This window comes from Larimichthys crocea, chromosome XIII (assembly GCF_000972845.2).
Source record: "Larimichthys crocea isolate SSNF chromosome XIII, L_crocea_2.0, whole genome shotgun sequence".
In the NCBI taxonomy this organism is placed as follows: Eukaryota; Metazoa; Chordata; class Actinopteri; family Sciaenidae; genus Larimichthys; species Larimichthys crocea.
Window position 1 is genome coordinate 24968260 of NC_040023.1, and position 19502 is coordinate 24987761.

At 44.1% G+C, this 19502-nt stretch overlaps 1 protein-coding gene across 2 annotated transcripts in view; it reads left to right on the forward strand.

Annotated features, from left to right (window-relative positions):
- Window positions 1-19502, forward strand: part of LOC104926509 (nuclear factor of activated T-cells, cytoplasmic 1) — a 58888-nt gene that overhangs the window by 21108 nt on the left and 18278 nt on the right. For both annotated transcript variants that reach the window (XM_019269200.2, XM_010740379.3), the window contains exons 7-9: window positions 7867-7922; window positions 9918-10050; window positions 16643-17281. In XM_019269200.2, coding sequence (XP_019124745.2) covers window positions 7867-7922; window positions 9918-10050; window positions 16643-17281 — 828 coding nt within the window. The remainder of the gene's footprint in view (window positions 1-7866; window positions 7923-9917; window positions 10051-16642; window positions 17282-19502) is intronic.

A 19502-nucleotide genomic window follows, 5' to 3' on the forward strand; every position in this document is an offset into this window, starting at 1 on the left:
CCCCCGTGGACCACCAGGTGATTCAGGTGAGAATGCAATGCTTGCTTGGAAAATTACTAAATTTGTTGCCTGAGTCAGTAGAAAATTACTTGAAATTAATGAAAATGTTTCTAAAAAACATTACTTAAAAACACACAATGTCTTACTCCACTCTACACTAATGTCTCCCTACCCTGACTCACTGTATGAGTACTCTTAAGCACCTTAGGGGTTAAGGGATAGGCAGACAGGGGGTAAGGGGAGGTGGATGAACTTGGTAATATGGGGTCTCCCTCTTCCTGGCTTTACTTAGTCATGGAGGGGGATCCCCTGGAGAGGAAAGCCCATACACACACAACACCTTCACCTCTCCACCCCCTGCTATTTGAGACTCATGACCCCTTTTGGTTGTATTTCCCTTTTCCTTTCCGTCTACCCTGGGTTCTCCGTTTCCTCCCTCATTCTCCGTCCTTCTTACCTCTATCCTCGATACCCGTTAAAGACATTAGCCGGTGTGGAGCTCTGCACTAGCGGGATCCCCACACTCGTGGCTGCCATCGACATTTCAGTGGTTTGTTTTCCGTCTCTGTGGTGTCGAGAAGAAGAGAGAGAGATCGAAAGAGAGGTTGTCTGTCTACTACTTAGTCTGCTTTTATGTAAACTTTAATGACCCACTACTTCCAGGGTCTCCTAAGTCAAAAAGCCCATTACAGACAGACCTACACAGTCTACACACATGCACACACAGGAACACACACACCACTCACTAATGGCAACTATCTATGAGCAAGTACGTGTGGAAAACTACTTATGTCCCAAATACACTGCAAAATATTGTCCTTTGGCATTATAATCAGAGAATCCTGCTGTTTCATGAAGGTTCTCAGACTTAAAATTTCTCTGATTGTTGATTTAGAAGGACCAAACTGGGATGAGGAAAAAAAAGAATCCAATAAAATTATAATTATATTACAGATTTATTCTATAACTTTGGTTTTATTTTCCCCTGGAAAAGTTCATGACTAAATGCACCCATGAAATACAGAGCATAGCACCGCAATAATTACTGCTCACAGACATGTGCTTACACACACACAGTGGGACACACACATGCGTACATAAAGCTCAGCTCTTTGTACAGCACAACACCAATCACTGCTTTTGCCACAGTGGTGACAGCCATTACTGTCGCTGCCATCAAAGGTCAGGACGGCTGCTCACTTTCCAAAATTGACTCCAATAAACACCTTCCAGAAAATTCCACAAATCCTAAGGAGCAACAGACGGTTTTTGAGAGTCCCAATCCAACGTGTGTGAATAATTATATACAGTTAAAATCATCCAAGTTGAGTCAGACGGAGATCACACACAGCACAAAAGCCTATTAGTGCAAATGAGACAGCCATAAATCATAAATACATGTATTTCTTTAACTGTTTCCATTTGCTTTTGCACACTCAAGGATGTCGATGCTTTTAGCATAAACATACCCAGATGACTGTTTTTGGAACTGCCTGCAGATTATAATTCATCGCTGAACTCTTAAATAATGGATGACATCAACATTTCAGTGACTGTCTCATTATCAGTGTCTGTTAAGAAAACAGCGACACCAAAAACATCCACTAGTCCCCCGGCAACTGGCATAATCTAAAAAAAAAGAAGAAGAGAATTAGATTATAAAAATTTCATAATAAAGCTATCATAGGTGAATTTTGGAATATAGGGAATGACAGATGTTTTTTAAAACTAAAAATAAATACATAATAAGGCAAATAAAAAACTTGGCTACATTTAATTTTGAGTCAGATGTTTAAAAAACACAATTTTGTAGTCAAAAATAGTTTTTTTCGATCTTCCTGATATTAATGTTTCTGGTGTGAGCATACAGCATTGTGTGTTTTAATAGTCACATCGCTGAAGGGCAGATAGTTGACTGGTGTTATCTGTTCATGGGAAAGCAGATAAATGGGAGACTTGTTAACATGTAACTGACTGTTTGAACTTTTTGTACTGTGAAACCATACTTTCTTTCTATCTGCCTTTCACTGCCATTTAATCTTCCTCTCCTTCTCTCTGTGTTGTTTTGATTGTCTCCCCCCCTGAGATGTCCCCAGTATCAAATGAGCAGAGCTCCGAGCTGTTGTCACAGCGGGAGACTTTAATGCGCCTTGAAAAATAATTACTATTTCTACTTTTCAAATATCACATTCATCTCCTCCTTTCTCCACGTTGTCACCCACAGGATAACTGATGCAAACTCTCTGCATCCACTGCATGTGCGAGTGTGTGTTTGTTGTTGTTGTGTACGTGTGTGCGCACCATTGCTGTTAGCCTGCGGGCCTGTTTGCGTTGTTCAGTAGGAAGTGTTTTCAGTGAGTCATCCACAAGGGATTCCCTGTAGAGGGGTGAAACGGAAAAGACAAGACCCTCAGAGGGTAGGTACTGAGAAGAGAGAGAGGAGAGGAAGAAGGGAGGCAGAAAGGACAGGTGGGACTTTCTTAGAAATCCTACTTGTGACCTTGTGTACTGAGACATTAGAGTGTAGAAGTGATCATATCCTGCCCTGTCCATGTTGCCACTTGTTTAGTTAATGAATGTCAAGGTCAATTTCTATGGGTATCAACAAAAGTTTTTATGTGACTTTTATAAATAAACTTTATTCTTTCAACGGATTAACTGCTTTTCCAAGTGTCTTTAGTTCATCTCAGACCACACATAGCAGGGAGAGCGAATTAATCAGACTGTAGCCAGATAATGATAGACTCAAGAACCTCAAGTCCAAATTTTTGTTCCTGCTGTAATGTAAACATTCTTTTTAACAGTAATTATTGTTGACATTTATCTTTAATAGGCCCGACCATTTTTTTCTATCTGCAGTGGAGAGTTGTACCCTTTACCCAGCGGCAGTGTGGGCATTTCTGAAACTTTCCATCTTCTTTTGCATTGTTGTGCTTGGTTCAATTTTACTGTTATTTTTATTATGTGTATGTGTTGAGGTTGTGTTAGCGTTTTGGTTTGCCCAAACCGCTCTTTTGGCGTTACACTAGGAGGACATACCTGGCGCACCTATTGCAGTGTGTGTTCTGGCTTGCCCTGCTTTCCGTGGATGGAATGAGTGCTAGAGGCAGGGAAAATAGAGGGAGAGACAGACAGACAGACAAACAGAGAGAGAGAGAGAGAGAGAGAGAGAGAGAGAGAGGGCTGGGGAAAGCCTACACTCTGACTCAGAGGGGAGGTAAGGGAATTCCCTGGTGAGCTGGATCGTTTTTACATCTGGTGGGATGGAGCGTTGCCTGGAGCTCAGCAGCACCACACAGCCTGGGCTGCAGCTTCTCCACCTCTGCTTCAGGCTGGTCCAACTCACAGCCAGGACTAAGAGAATTCTGAGCTACAGAATAATCTGTAACATTAGGACAGCATAGTCCACAACAATACCCTTAAGCTATTACTCTTGTCATGTGGAAACTCCTCAGCAACAGGCTGAAATATTTGGGTTCTCATACCTTCATAATTCAAAGAACGCAGACCTTACAGACTGTGCTCTGAGTTCATTCAAAGACTGTTTATACTTCGATGAACACTTCTACCTTGGGCAAGTCTAAACACCAGACATCGGTCGATGTATTGTACTTCTAGCAGTATGTCTAGACTGCCCTTTTGGCCTTAGGCTAGAATAACCTGCAAAATCTTGACTCATCATTTTGGCACTATGGCGGTGTAAAGCCAACCTCCACCCCTGCTTCAGGCTAGAGATCAGAAGTATGAGTTACAGTATCTACTCTAATTACTGCACCAAAATCAGTGATTATGTTTAATAATCGTAGTTCCAGAAGTCGAGTCCTCCAACAGAGCTGTAGGGGCTTCGCCTTGCATACTCTTTTGCCACCCACCATAAATAAAACATGCATTAACTACTGCAAGTCTTGCCTATGGCAAATTCAAGTGAAGGGTGAATCATAACATACAGTATTGAAGGCTGAGACGTCACTGCCCTCATTAAAGAGATTTGTAGGGCTTGCTGAGCCTGTATTTTCGGTGTGTTGATCCACAAGGATAGAAAGTTAAACCTATAGGGTCCGGTTTAAGGCAAAACTTGTTTAAAATAGAACTTAAAGTTTGCCTCTCATCCTCAAAGTCTCTGGCTCATTAAAATATATCAGTAATAGGCCAGTGCACCACTTTGGAATGCTTCTGCTTTGGGCACATCTATTCATCAAAAGAAATCAGTTGGATCATATCAGTATCATAACAGAAAGCTGTCTAGATTGTCCACTGCTCTCTCTTCAGACTTGTCTAAACATGTTTTATCCAGATAAATGGTTCAAATCAGAGAGACAATTGTGTAAATTGCTCTTTCTTGGGCCGCTCTTAAAGAATAACCCCGCCATGTAATAGGAACAGTGCTATACCTTGATGAAAAGCTGCTCATTGCATGTGCCCTTATGCCTGCAAACATACCAAAAGACCCTGCACAAATACCAAAACAGCATCTTTCTGCGCTCAATTTGAGGGGAAGTGACCCTCCCTGAGCTGTGATATACTGTACAGCACACCATGAGAGCTACCATCCTTGATGTCTTCCTTGTGATCACAAATATTATACGAATGTAAAAGTCTGGAGGTCTGAAGTCTTCCAGCCATCCCTCCCAGTCTTTAGATCATTTTCAGACTCAGTGCCACACAGCTGGAGTCAAAGATAAAACCCGACTCTACTGGCCCGCCGTCCTCCTCAGCCTGCACCCACAGGTCAAGACAGCTCACGCTTCCCCTGCTATACACCAAGAATAACTCACTTCCTGACTATAAAACCATCACAAATCTACTGTCGGGTCATAATTTATACAGAAGCCTCTCAATTTGAACCAGATCCACCTTTCTCAAATTTCACCAGTCTTCAGATTGGCAGAGGTCAGGTGCTTCAGAGAGGAAAGCAGCTGCACCTGTGCGATCAGTCATGGGGGAACCCCATTGGCATTTTGGCTTTGCTCCTCATTGGACAACAAGGTAATTGCTGTGAAAATATGTGTAAAATTACTGAAGTATTTTCAGTCCAGGTAGCAGTAGCAGAGTGCGGTACTAAAATGGAAAATAAACTTGACATATGTAAACAGGAAAGAGAGAAAAATACTCCAGAAAATCATCTCTGGAAAAGAGACATAGCTGCAAAATATGTCTGGGTTGTTTCACAAGACAACCTCCGCAATTAAGCACGTGAATCATATTTTCCATTCTGAAAAATACTAAAGTGAACTGTTTTTGGTCTGTGGAAGTTGTTGTGCACCACACAACACTTTTTTGAAGGAAAAATTGCATCTGGAAAGCCAAAAGTAAGTAAGTAAGGTCATTGTGAGGACAAAGATGTCACTTGGTATCTATGGCTGTGTAAAAACAAAGTTTGTAGTCTAATTAGGATGCGCTAGATATAAAACTCAACAAACGTTATTTTCTTTTAATATATAGTTGCTATCTGGAGTGGTTGGGTTGTTTGCCTTTTGATTTTCACCAACTGAAGTTTACACCATGGTGAACTAAGGAGCCCCACCCTGCACACCCTGCATGTGGTCTATTTGATTGATGATACAGCATGTTTGTCCTGGTTGTTTCTGTTGCTGTTAGTCTTTGTGGATCCCATTTGCACAAGTGAGTCATGTAGAGCAACAGACGGATGGTTGGTTTACCTCCAAGCAGAAAGAATTAGTGTGTATTTATACTTGTCTGTGTGCATGCATGTCTCCATTCAATTTTATGTTCGAATGTGACTGGATTATACCAAGACTTCTCCAGACACAGCTTCTATACCATCTATTGTTTTGTGCTTCCCCCCGTTTATCATTCAAGTTGAAGGCCAGAACAAAGGTAGAGGATACTGTGGCTCCGTGCGTGCATGTGTCTGCATCTGCGTGTGTGCATTACGCGTGGGTGGAGGCTGCGTGAAGGAGGAGGTGTTGTCGGGAACAGAAGCATTTTGCAGATGTTGCAGGGAAGAAGAAGGAGTGAATGGAAAGTTCTGTGGTTATCAGTCGTACGGCACTCTCTGACTCGCAAAGGTATGCCACATGTGGCCCCATCCCAATTCAGACTCGGTTTTAGATTTGCTACGTCTGACGGGGGAATCACTGAAAGATTTGGGGGAGAACAACGTGACTGAGAGTTGAGAGAAAAGATCAAGAGGAAGGTAGAGAGAGAAAAGGAAGAAGAAAAGTTTGAAAAACATGTTTACTAGTGGAGGTTGGGGTTGACGTCGTAGTCTAAGGTTTCCCTCTTGGAGTGTCTCCCAGAGCGGAGGCGGGTGAGATTCCCTCTTGGTTCCCCTAGACGTAACATGAGGAACGCTCACCTCTGTTTGTCTCTGTCTCTCTCTCTTTCTCTGACCTTCTCTCTGTCTGTGCTCACTCTAATTGCCCTTCCATACTCTTAGCCACATAACGTGTGCCTCATTCTTTGGAGCATCTCACCTTGTCTGCCACACGCGCGGTATCATTGCTGTGCCCCGTGGCAGTCCTATAGGCGTATCACCCTGCTTCTATTCCCCCAGTCATTCACATCATCTCTATTACAGCGAGGCACATTTCTCCATATGCAACTCTTATTTCCCTCAGTTCAAATAGAAAACCCTTATCTGATCTGTCCACCGTCTGTTTTTCTCTTCCCCTCAGTTTTAATATGGCCATTTTGGAAAGAGATATCTACTGATGTTCACTCTCTGAATAATAAAGCTGACCACCCGCCCCCGCTACCACAGCTCACCAATAATAAGCCAACTGTGACTGGGATCCTTTATTCTTTCACTTGCTGCATGATGTGAAAAACATAATGCTTTGGAAGAAAAAAAAAAAAACAAGGGTTTTACATCTTCCAGAGCTGCTCGACTTCTGCTATCAGTTATTTGGAAACTGACTCTGATTATCTTATCTGATGGCTTCCTGTCCCTGAAGTATAGCCCAGTGTTTCAGCAATGACTCTACTGCTGTATCCATAAAGGCACAGCTGCTGCCTGCCTACCCCCGCTAATATACGGTAGCAGTGCCACAGTGCCCATGCTATTGCCTCACATGGTGTACCACTGACACAAAGGCTGTTCTGTGTCACTTCTATTTCTGACAGCCCTAATGAGTCATCGGTTTTGAAAAAAGGAAAAAAAAAAAAAAATGGCACTGTGGTCGGTGCTGATTGCCCTAGCAGAGCCCAGAGCGTCTGTTCGCTAAGGTGTGGCATGAAATCACAGAGAAAACCCAAAGAATGTGCGCTGAGCTTCAGCAGGCTTCCAGCAGCTGCAGTAGCTCACAGGTCTTTTATTGCATGGCAGCGACCTCCTTACCACAACAAGATGGAGATGAGAAGAAAGAATTGAACAAATCAGAGGGAAAAAAACAAATAAAAAAACAAAAAGTATCAAATCGATAATAGTGAGAAACAGATCAGGCAGACACTCAATAAGAGAGTGTGCAGTGCCAAGTGAAAATCAGATTAAACAAATTTATCACTAACCTAACCTAAGGCTGTAATAAATTATTCACTTCATGATATTTTTTAAATCAATTAATTGTATCACTTATTTAATCAATTAAATGTCATAAAATAGTGAAAAACTCTCATCCTGGATTCTATAAAACCTAGAATAAGAGTTTCTTCGTTTTGCTTTGCTTTTTTTGTCCAAGACTTCACAAATGATGGCATTTCTGCTTGATAAATGGCTGTTACTTACTTATTATTGACTAATTGAGAAATAATTTCCACACTACACTGAACAAAATGCTATATCTAATACCCTAACCCATCCTGAAAGCACACATTTCTTCTTTTTCTCCGATACAAGTGTCATCTGCCACCCTCCATTTAAGGTCCATCTTGTTTGTATAATGTATTTTATTCTTCTGTCAATAGATGGACATCATCTGTGGGAGACGGAAGCCAAAGTTGACAAGAACTCCGTCAAATCTGTAAGTGCACCTACCTGACATGACTCATTGGAATTGCTCCTGCTGTCTTCAGTCCCAATCTCCCTTGACACTTTCTCCTTTCTCTCTGTCTCCTCCTCATCTGTCCCCTGTAATGATGTAACCTTTGCTAAGGCATTGCGAGTTGCAACATAGACAATGATGATTAGCCCATGCAATCCTGAATGGAATTTTCACAAAATCTCTGTACCCTCACAGAGTAAACAGGGGCTGTCATATTGTTTTTGCATCTCAAACACACACACACACACACTCACGGATTACAGAATGGAAGCATAAACACGCACATATATACGCGTCACACACACATGCACTAACTAACGCCACAGCTTTCTCAGCATAGCCAGACGTTTAGTTCACAGCAAAGTGTTGTGGTGTGGAGATTTGGACTTCAACACCTCGTCTGGGCCGGGATCGTGCAAGCCAAGGGTGGATTACACCCCTGCTTTTACCTGCTGCTTTTCATGAGAGCTGTAATGAGAAAATAAACCAGCGCACTCATTTTACTGACGCTCCATCACACATTCAGATTGTGTTCATTTAAAAAAGGAACGAAAGGGGATCGTCAAAAGAGGGAAGCAAATGAAGTAAATGTTGTTCTACGTGTCACAGAAAGCTAGTCGTGCTCTGGAGTTAATTAAGATTTCATTGAGGTTCGTTAGATCTGCTCTCAGTGTGCAGAGTCAAGTACAGGATCTGCGAAAAACCTGCTTGCTTCTGCGTGATGACAGTATGTTTTGAATTGCTGGTGCCTTTCATCAGCGGCGTCTCCCCCCGCCCCCCTACTTCCCCCTTTTTTGTGTAAACTAACTGAGGCAATTTACACTTGCACGGGGTCTGAAATAAACCATGCACGTCTAAATGTTGCAACTTGAGGGTGTTTTTGTCCTTGTTATTGCTGTTATTTCACTCAGGTAAATGACTTGGTTGCATCAGGAGGGTAAATATGGACCCTGATGTCTAATTGGCCTGTAGGGCTGGCTGATGTGCAATGGCTAGAGTCCCAGATGCTGGAAAATTAGCGGGCGTGCAAGGCTTGGCCGGGGCAGCAGTGTGGTGAGATGAGGTTGATGAAAGACAAATACAGTCTGTGTGTTTATTTGTAGATCCAACAAACAAGCAGGGAGACACAGCAAAAGAGCGCTGGCCTTCCTCTTATGTCAGTCGCCTCCAGACTACCTTAAATTGCTCCAGCCTGCCTGCCTCACTGTGTTTTTATTGACATCCAGAGCGTGCTAACTTTCATTGGTTAGGACAGAGAGGCAAAACCATGTGCACACACACACTTTATGCACTCAGTCAGCCACCTGCAGGTTTTCTTTGTCGTCATCTGGAGGGCAGACCAGGACTGAGGACCCTCCAACACGGTTCCCTCCATCCACAGTGATGACCAACAAAAACCTGCTTCCTGTTAAACCTGGCCCCCACAAGAGTGACAGCCGTCCCAGGAATTGGACACAATCACTCAGGCAAATTCTCTCCATGTCCCCTCTCCCTTGTCAGAGAGAAGGCAATCGAAAGTTCACATCCGTCCAGACTTGCCGAGGTCTGGCCTGGAGGTGGGGGGGAGGGGGACAGACGAGCCTCTCCATAGGGAGGCATGGCTGTGCAAACAAATAAGCCGGCTACTTCTCTCCTCTCGTGCTGTACGGGAACAAAGCTAAAGCCCTGGGGTTTTCCTCAGAGACAAACATGGCCACTGGACCAACCTCATGGGCTCCACTGCTGTGTCTACACAGTCCAGACGAGACCATTTAGACCGGCTCCCAGTCCAGCCTCTTGGAAGGAGTATGCTAAATGCAGGACAGCTGCAAAATAAACATCACTGTTAATTAATGATGCAGGAAGTTGTACTACACACTTACATTTGGAGAATGATGTGAAATCAGATGAGTAAATGCACTTAGACTGTTGTTTTTTTGAAGGCTTATATCTCATAAAGAAAGAATGACTCATTGTACATTATTTGTATTTTAGAGCTCTATTGTTGTGGAGATCCCGCCCTACAGGAACCAGAGAATACCCAGCCCGGTGCAGGTTAACTTCTACGTCTGCAATGGCAAAAGGAAGAGGAGCCAGTACCAGCGCTTCACCTACCTGCCTCCTAATGGTAATCATCATAAATATTTCCCACCTTTTTATTGCCTGTGACATTGACATGTATGCTTTTCACAAGCTGCACACACTGCATTCATCATGTAGAGTATTTCTCCAGGTTTTGACATCCGTCCGCTTATAGTTTACTGTAGCTGTCAATGTGCCATGTGAAATTTGTGGCCAGTTTTTGGCTGCTTTTTTGTGTGTGTGTGTGTGTGTGTGTGTGTGTGTGTGTGTGTGTGTGTGTGTCGTTATGCCTGGCACCACTTGGCCGCAGCCCGTGAGTGAGAGCAGAAGATGTGAGGTGTGTTTATTCTGTAGTGAGACCGCGTTCCCAAGTGATGAGGTGTACCTGCTGAGTGACAGAGCCTCCGAGCGCTGTTGATGTTGAGAAGTCAATCCCCCGGCGACCTGACTTTCACACCCGGCCTCACACAATGCCCCTCTGGTTAACCGGCACATGAGTGCACAAACACACATCCACGTGCATACACACACATATGCATCCACCAAGCAGAGCTTTGCCCTGTCATTCATGTAGCAACCTGAAAACCCAGGAATACCTCTCTCTGTGTTTATGATGTGTCCCTGGCCTCAGTGTTTATAGATGGCTTTCACGTTGGAATTTGAAGAATGTGTTGCTCAGAGTTTAGAGACGAGTTCAGCCTCAAAACGACATTGTGAGATATTTACTCTTAACAATAGGCGCAGGTGAAATATCAGCTTTGGTATCACTTTCAACCATCCAGCTTGGAGACTGTTATTTTATCTTTATGTATCCAGAGAAGGTTGACGAAGCATGTTTGCTCTTCTTTCAGCAAAACAATGCTTCCCATTTATAGTGCTAAAGTCCTTCGCTGGTGGCGGTTGAGCAGCTTTACTGAAACAGGCGGGAGTGTAGTACCTTTCACTAAACAACTTTTCTGGCACCTGAACAATAGTTGTTGGAGGTGGTTTCAGTGATGCTCCACCTCCCACAGATTTCACTCGCACACATTGTCCCAGCTGGTGCACGGATTCCAACCAGCAACTTTGCATTTGCAAGACCTGCCTCCTCCCCCCTGTGATGACCAGTGAAATCCATTAGATCAAAACAATGGTATCTTGTTTTCATTGATCAGTGTCTAATGGGTCTAATGCTGCTGGGATAGCATGCTTTGTGTTTTGAGTCCACAGCTGTTAATAAGATGTGACATTTAGATTATCAGCAGATGTATTTATGGCCACAGGAGATGAGTGATTGGGATTTTGGACGAGGCTCTGAGAGAAAGTGGAGCAGGACCCTATTTGGAGATGCCTGATTATATGATGAACGAGTGCATTATGGGTAACTGGACCAGTGTGGGTCAGACAAACTGTGGCCATATATAGCATATCTATTTCATATACTGTACTTCCACAGAGAAACAGAGAGAAAGAGATGTAGAGGGTTCCTGGCCTCCACTATGCATCTCTTAAGTCATTTCCCTGAGCATAAACACAGCTCTAATTAAAAGATGACTCTTGTGTTCTCTCTTTTCGTTGCCGAGTAAACCACAAGTAGAGTGTAGACCACACAAGCAGGGCCAATGTCTTCTTAAAGGAGCATAATTAACTCACAAGTGTTACAGTCAAAGAGACCATGAATCACAAGCTATTGAGCTCTATTTTGAGATTTACCACTCTTTTGAAGACACACATTAAAACATACTAACAGAGCGCATTTCTAAAAACAAATATTCAGCATTTGAATCAAAGAGGCAATACACAGTGTAATATCACAACTGGTGCCAGCTGAGGCTGAACTGCCCTGGGTGCAGATGTAATCTCATTTCAGTGAGGAAACCTCCTCCAGTAGAGTCACAAGCAGTGTTGTAACTCGCTATATCAATGAGACTCTGATTTGAAGGCGTTATTATAGTCTAATGTATCATTACAGTTTGAGTACCATAGTTGTAATTATAAATGTAGAACGCAAAGGCAAAATGTATGTTTGTGATGTCTTATTCATGATGCTACTAGCTGTTGTAGTGACTAATCAGCTCTCAGCGACTGAAAAGCATTCACAAAGAATACTGTATAAAGGTTATAATCAGTGTAAATAGGCCCTCTGTGACAATGATGACTGTAATACATTCATGGTTTCAATACAGCAACAAAGAATGAGGAAATCCTAGTGAAGCTGTTTGCTTTTGAGGGTTTCACTGCGTGTGTGTGTATGTGTATGTGTGTGTGTCAACACTGAGAGAAACAACTAACACTGTGGCCAGGTACTCGGGGTGGGCTGGGGAGGAGGACACCCACACACACACACTCTCTCTGTTGTCAACACTTTTTTTTTTCTTTGCTTGCTTGTATGAAAAGACTCTTCCGGCCCGCTGTCCCACTTCAAGCACAGTTGTGGTCACTGACGTTGTTTAGAGAGAACATTTCTTTCACACTCTGGTGTCTGCTCATCTATAAAAAGGCAAACCCAACCCTCAAAATAGCCTGACTTGTTTGAAACAGCGGAAGGATGAAGCAAACACTCTCTGGGACACAGATGCTAGTGAAAACCACCTTTATTTTCCATTCAGATCACATGATCATCTTGTTATTCTTTGACACTGATGCAAATGTGGTTGGCACCTACTGTGGCTGAGCACTGATGCCTGCATTTGGGGAACAGAGCAGAAAAAAAATAAGTATCACTATACTACTGTTCCCCTCAGCTCCAATGAGACCACTCAGTTAAATAGAGATTGTATTGTTTCAGACGTGCAAACAGATTTTTATCTTCCCTCAACCTTTTCCTGCATCCCATGTGAAATTATAACATATTATTATCAGGCACAGTCTGCAGTGGAATCATAACTGCTCTCACTGATAAGGCTCAGTGATATGAGTAGAGGGGTGCTGTAGACCTGTTGAAACATGGCCATAATAATGTATTGTGAACATTTAAAACAGGATGTGGGCCATACAGAAACACCCCCTTCAAAATGTGCTCACTGTAGAGTATGTGAGAGAGCACAGGTCAAGTGTCCTATACTTCAGTTGGGCTCCAGTGAACAAAAGAACTTGAACCTCAGTTTTCCATGAACCTAAAGGCTAATTTTAAAGAATGCATTAAAGTTAAATACATAAAATGGACAGCTTAGCTAATTATGTCAATCTTTTGCTGATGACAAGTTATTGAATATGAGTTAAAGCTGCCTTCATCCACTGGATCAAGTTGGTATTTGATGTTGAGATATACCATCAGCAGTGTGGCTTGCATGTTAAGCCAAAATGCTTGTCTGTGATGTTGAGATGTACATACAGTACAAATGTCCTTGTCTGGCTGCTGGAATGAGCCTCGCTTTTCCAAGCTCCCTTCCAATCATTCTTGCGTGAGTAGGGACGTGACGTGTCGCTCTTCAAATAAGAAACAGTTTTCACCAACCACATTAAACAACAAACGCCAAAAAAGTGCTGGCAATGGCCGAAGCTGGAGCGAAGAACTTCTCGGAACCCCTTTATTTTTACAGGCCGTTTGGAGATTCCTCTGTAATATCAAGTTCTATTCTTAACGCAAACGGGTGCCGACTCCCCCCGCTGCATTGGTCTGTGGTCGGAGTTGGAGAGGGGAAAGTCAGAAACATGTTCTGTGACACATGTAGGAAAAGTTGATGAACCACACATTGTTCTTTTTTTTTGTAAATATTTGCACAGTCATGTTTTTCCAAAAAAATGGACAAAGACTGAACTGTTTCTGTCATGTCTACAGCTTTGGGCTTTGTCAGACTCACCTACAGTACACTAAGACCCACGGTATACTGGGTGACCAGATTGCCTACACAGTGGGACATGGTGCACCAGGTACCTTTGAGTTAATGAACTACCACCTGCTCCATGTTAAATGTCACTGCAGATTCATGCCGCTAGAACAAGGTGAGTTCAGCATTTCTGCAACAACACTATCCCTTATTTTTTCACAAGTGGCATGGTGATGACGTATCTCAGCCACCGAGCATCATAAATGAGAATGAGAATCCTTTGCTTCCCAGAATCCCCCTGTGTCTGATGGCTACAAGCTCACAAATCTACATAAGCCCTGTTTGCTTGGCCTTCCTAACCAAATGCACCGATACAGACACAGACAACCACACATCTATGTCCTGACCCCCCTTCTGAGGAAACGAGTGCTCAATAAAACACCCAGATCAGGACTGATCATTTTAATACGAGCAGACAGAGGGGAAACTGCCAAAGATGGAGAGAAAACCATGTGCAGAACATCAACTGTCTGTGGGCCATAACCCACAGGTTGGGAGGAAATAAAAGCCAGCTGAAGTTGGGACTCGCCTGGTGAATCTGTTTTTGCAGCTCACATACAAAGTGGAAAGGAGACACACAGATGGATCAAGCTGGAGGGAGACCACTGTTTATATCTGTAGCAGAGGAGAGAGAAGCTCGGAAAAAAAGAAACTTTAAAGAAGGGCCATTAGTCCAATGTGATTTGATTTCCTATTTCACCAGTCTTGCTCATATCCAGAAGGCATACAGGAAAATAATTTTGACAAATCACTTCACTGGGAATGAAAAGCTTAAGCTGCACCAAAAAACACTCTAACTTTAAAAATACACCTGTCATTTCCAACTGGATTACAAAGTGTGGCTGCAAAGGACAACAGCATCCCATCCCTTCTGAGCCACTGCTCATTCACCCCAAATTGAATTCTCACATTGGTTATGGTCTCAGGCCGGAAATCTTGTGACTTCTTAGACTAAATGTGAGCATGCAGATAAAGCTCACAAACAATTTCCCTCTTTCATTACTCTGGTCTTCTTTGGCAGAAAACATCAGGACTGGTGAACAGACCTCAAAATGAGGACAGCCCTAAAAAAATATTTACTTTTTTGTAACATTGTCACTCATGCAGAGCAGCTGCTGCTAGAAGCTTTTATGTAAACGGCCGGTATTAGTTTTCTGATGATAACTTAATGCTCAAAAAAAGAATCAAAAGATCTGTCTGTTTCAACTCACAGACAATAAGACAATTCTTGAATTGAAGCTTAAATGTGAAAATAATCAAAGCTGGTAATTTTTCACATGTGACAACTGTGACATCATGCTGTTGGCACCATGGCACCATGCCATCCATTCACGCTCAAGAGAAGGCATCGAAGAGAAAGAGAATCACTGGGCAAAGTGACTGTGGATGTGGTGTGCACCATGTGACACACTTGTTACTCCCCAGGCTGTAGAGAGGAGGCCCGTGCATCATGGGACTCACCTTACAATGCTCCTCCAGACACGAGTCCTGGTCCCCGAGCTCTGAGAGCAGACAGGGCTGACGTAAATGTGCTCCCTGCTCTGCGTTATCACCACATCGCAGCTCGCCACCCCAGAGGCTACAGGCGCGATTAATGTCTTTTCAAAACTCCCCACAAAAATAACATTGAAAAACAGCCTGTTTTTTTTATATGACACACTAACACTTCATGCATTTCATTTGGGCCCTTTGGTTTTACTATCTCAAAGGTTCTTTTGTGTAAACACACTGTTTAGACAGACATGTTATTCATATTGACATCTGTACGCCTTTGAATAAATGTCACTTGGAGCAAGTATAGCCAAAAACTCTTAATGGCTGGCATCAAATGCTCACCACACCCATTAACACATTTTAACAATGTGTAGAAATAGAAACAGTGTGTCCATTGTGACTCAGAAGACTTTGCTATGCATCTGGGTATCTTAACACTGCCCTATTAGTTTTGTGCTGGCACAGTCTGTGCATATGTACTTACATAATAACTCACCAGTGAGCTGTTTAATGTGGATCCACCTCTCAACCCAGGCCATGAAATTTTCATTTGATAGAAAGTTGTTCTCAGTAACTACACTTGACAGTGAACTGGAAGCGTATGATACCTGTCAGTCAGAGCTAATCAGGAAACGGCGCAGACAGTGTGCACCGGATTAGAATTTAGAAGAGACAAGGCAAGATGATCAAGTGGGGTCGCTGCACTCTCCTGCATTAGCTGAGGCCTGAAGCTCCTGAAACCACAGACACAGCTCTACAGCCTCTTAAGGAGCTCAGGCGGCCTAATCAAAATCAAATCATCTCCTGTTTTTTTTGTTTTTTTTCACTCCCTCTATCTTTTGGTCCTGAGAGAAACAATTACTGCACACAGTGTGGAGGAAACCTAGGGGTCCCAGGCTCCTTGAGCAGCAGCAGCAGCAGCAGCAGCAACAGCAGAAGCCCAGTGCTTTAAAGTAGTCTTTTATTGGATATCAGAGCTGGAGGAGAGTCCAAAGAAAATAGGTCTTATTCATGATTAGAGCCAGCTGTGGCTTTCCACACTGATGACTCATCCATTTTTCTTTCCCCCCTATTCTTTTACTTTTTTTCATGGTGTGGTAAAGAGGGGTGGCGGTTGGGAGGCGTGAGGGTTTCTCTGTTAGAGAGCTCAGCCAAGTTGACATCGAGCCCATATCCACTGGTGGTTGTTTGTTTGGATTATGGAGAGGGTATCGTGGCCACAATTGTGCCTGCTCACTGCTTTACTCAGTCTGACTCGTGCTCTCATTGCGCCACGTGGATTCCCTGCACGTTTTTTAATATCTCCACCTTTCTTTCTACTTTTTTTCCCCCCAGTGCCGATAATAAAGACAGAACCCAATGATGAATATGATTCTCTGGGGACTGCAAGACTGCCCATGCGTTCAAAGCCCTATTACAACCAGCCCAGGCTGACTCCCATCATGCCTGTAGCCGATCCAGATGCCTGCCTGGTTGGTGGCTACCCTCCCTGCCCACCTCGCCATGCCGCCATACCATCGACGCCCCCCAGCTCCAGCCCCACCCTGCATGACCTCTCCCCAGTGGCATACAGCAAGTGCCTCCCCAACAGCCCCACTCATGCAGCACCACCAGGCCCCGTGGTGCCCCCCATCCAGGAGAATCCTGGCTGCCCCAACCTCGCCCACCCTGCATCGCCAGACCACAACTCTTCCCTAGGGATGCTCCATTCCCAGGGCAGCCCCAACCACCTCAACAGCCCAGGGCCCCATGGTTACCACCCTATCTATGCCAACAGCAGTCCCTCATCCTCCCCAGTATCCCTCCCTTCCACCCCCGGTTGCACTGCGGAGAGCCCGTTTGTTCAGGCCTACAGCCCCAGTCAGGCAGCAGCCAGCTCACCCAGCCTGGTACCTGAGGATGCCAGCCCCCCTTCGATGGCCATCACCGTCAAACAGGAGCCCCAGGAACTGGACCAGATGTACCTAGATGATGGTGAGTTACGAGAAACAAGGTGTACATACACTATCTGCAAGTTTCCATTTGATAATTATTCGAATAGTGAGAGGCATTTTGTTTTTCTAGATGAAAGCTCTACGAGCTCTCTATCCATGCCAAAAAATTGCTGTTTACGTAGCACATCACATTTATTAACACCTTTTGCTTATCTGCAAGCCTCCACACATAACCACACCCTGCCGCACCTCGCAGTATTTCCTGATCAAATTGTGGCAGCAGATTTACGTCAGATTTGTTTAATTTTAGACTTGGCAGATTTATTTGCTTTGTGCCGTCTGGCTTGTGTTGTCCAAGTAGCTGCTTTACGTTAAAACAGTAAATTGCCTTGATGGGATTTTGAAACAATCTGTCAAAACATCAGAGCACTGGGGTCAGCCGGGGTGCAGCAGAACAAAAACAGTGGCACACGCGGAGCGAACCAAACTGTTGATACAACGACTAATGGAGGAAGCAAAACAATGGGTAGGGGTTTCCTGAACTGAGCCGTTTTTCCCCCCATCTTTCTGGGAGGGATGCAGGGAGGCAGGAGCCGAGGCTTTGTTTTCCCGTCTTTTCCCTACAGAGTCGACACCATGCGGCTGTCGTCATCAGGGGAGGCTGTGGGGTCACTGGTCTCCCTCTGGCAATGAAACCAGTCACACCCAAGGGACCATATGGTCGAGTTTATTGCCTCCTGTGTCCATCCCACATTATGTGTCTCAGGTCACCAACCTGTTATCAGTATTAGCAGAGGCTCCACTTGTTATTATATTCACAGAACACATCGTTGGCATTGTGCCAGTTTAAAATGTTAAAGTCCCCCTGCATCCTAATAGAGGTGGGGGGAAGACAACTCCGCACTGAACTCAGGAATATCACCCTTCCTGTGCACCTTTTGTTCAGTAAACTGATGTATTGCGTGCCTGTGTGTGTGGGTGTGTGTGTGTGTGTGTGTGTGTGTGTGTGTGTGTGTGTGTGTGTGTGTGTGTGTGTGTGTGTGTGTGTGTGCACATTTCACTCAACAGCTCTGGGAGCAGAGGGGTGATAGGCATGAGGGGACCAGGGGAGTTTTGCCGTGGAACTGTAATTGAGTTGAAATGCAGTTGTCAGCATATCTGTCAGTCCTGATGAGTCCCATTAGTCCTCACCTCATAAACAGACAGTAGAGAGACACGGGAGATGTCTGTCTGTTATCAGCTATAACTGATTCCCAACTTTTTTCGTTTCCTTTTTCTTTTCTTTTCTTTTCTTTTCTCGGAGTGATGCCGGATGCTCTGGAAATCTAATTTGAAACAAAACTGCTCATTTGAAATTCTTCTCTGACTGTTTAGAAGTTATGGCAGGCAGAGGCTTTAGTTTCAGCATTAATTGAATGAAGTGAAACTGTAGCTTTATTTTGCATTTTCTAATAAGGTTGGCAAGGGGTCCATTTACACCAACAGCATGAAAATATACCAAATGTATATAGCAGTGCTAAGGTGAAATCATGTAACCTTGTTTCTCTTCCCCACTACTCCATCCACTGTCACTTTAGCAGGCTCAATCTTTCTCCAACCCGGTGTCCAAATGTATTCTATCAGTGATTACAGTTGCATTAAGGACGCACAGGAATGTGTATTGATTGACCAAGGACAGTGAGGCAGCCCCTTGAAAAACCTCATTGTGCTACCATTTTGCATCACCTAACGTCTGTGCAGGCATCTGTGGTGAGCTTCTGGAGTCCTTATAAGTGTGTGGTGGTAACAGCATACTCCAAAGGCATCTCCTGCTCCCAGGCCCGGCCCTATCCCAAACTCCTCAAATGAGCCCTAAGCTAAAATAAATAAGATCGGAAGGCAGCTCACAGTGCGTCCCGCTCCCCGTCCGCACGCATTACCGCCGTATGTTAGCGAGCTGAGCGCTCCATTAGAGAGGGAAGACAAGCGGATGACCTCACCACAGCAGCAGTGATTTAACGCCAGCCATGTAGAGTAGCGTTCCTCCCCAGCAATTGGGGGCCGGTGATTTGGAGTCTGCGGGAGCACACTTGATCTTCCCCAAGAGTTGAGCGCCTCCCACGCTTGAACGCTGAGGCCTCCGGCTCTCATCAGCCAGAGGAAATGTGTCTCTCTGGCCAGGCCCAGATTTTACGCAGCCCCTGAGAAATCACTCAACTTATCAACGGTGAGCTACTGTACCGCGTGGAGCTTGGTTAGTACTGAGGGAGTCTGAGATGTAA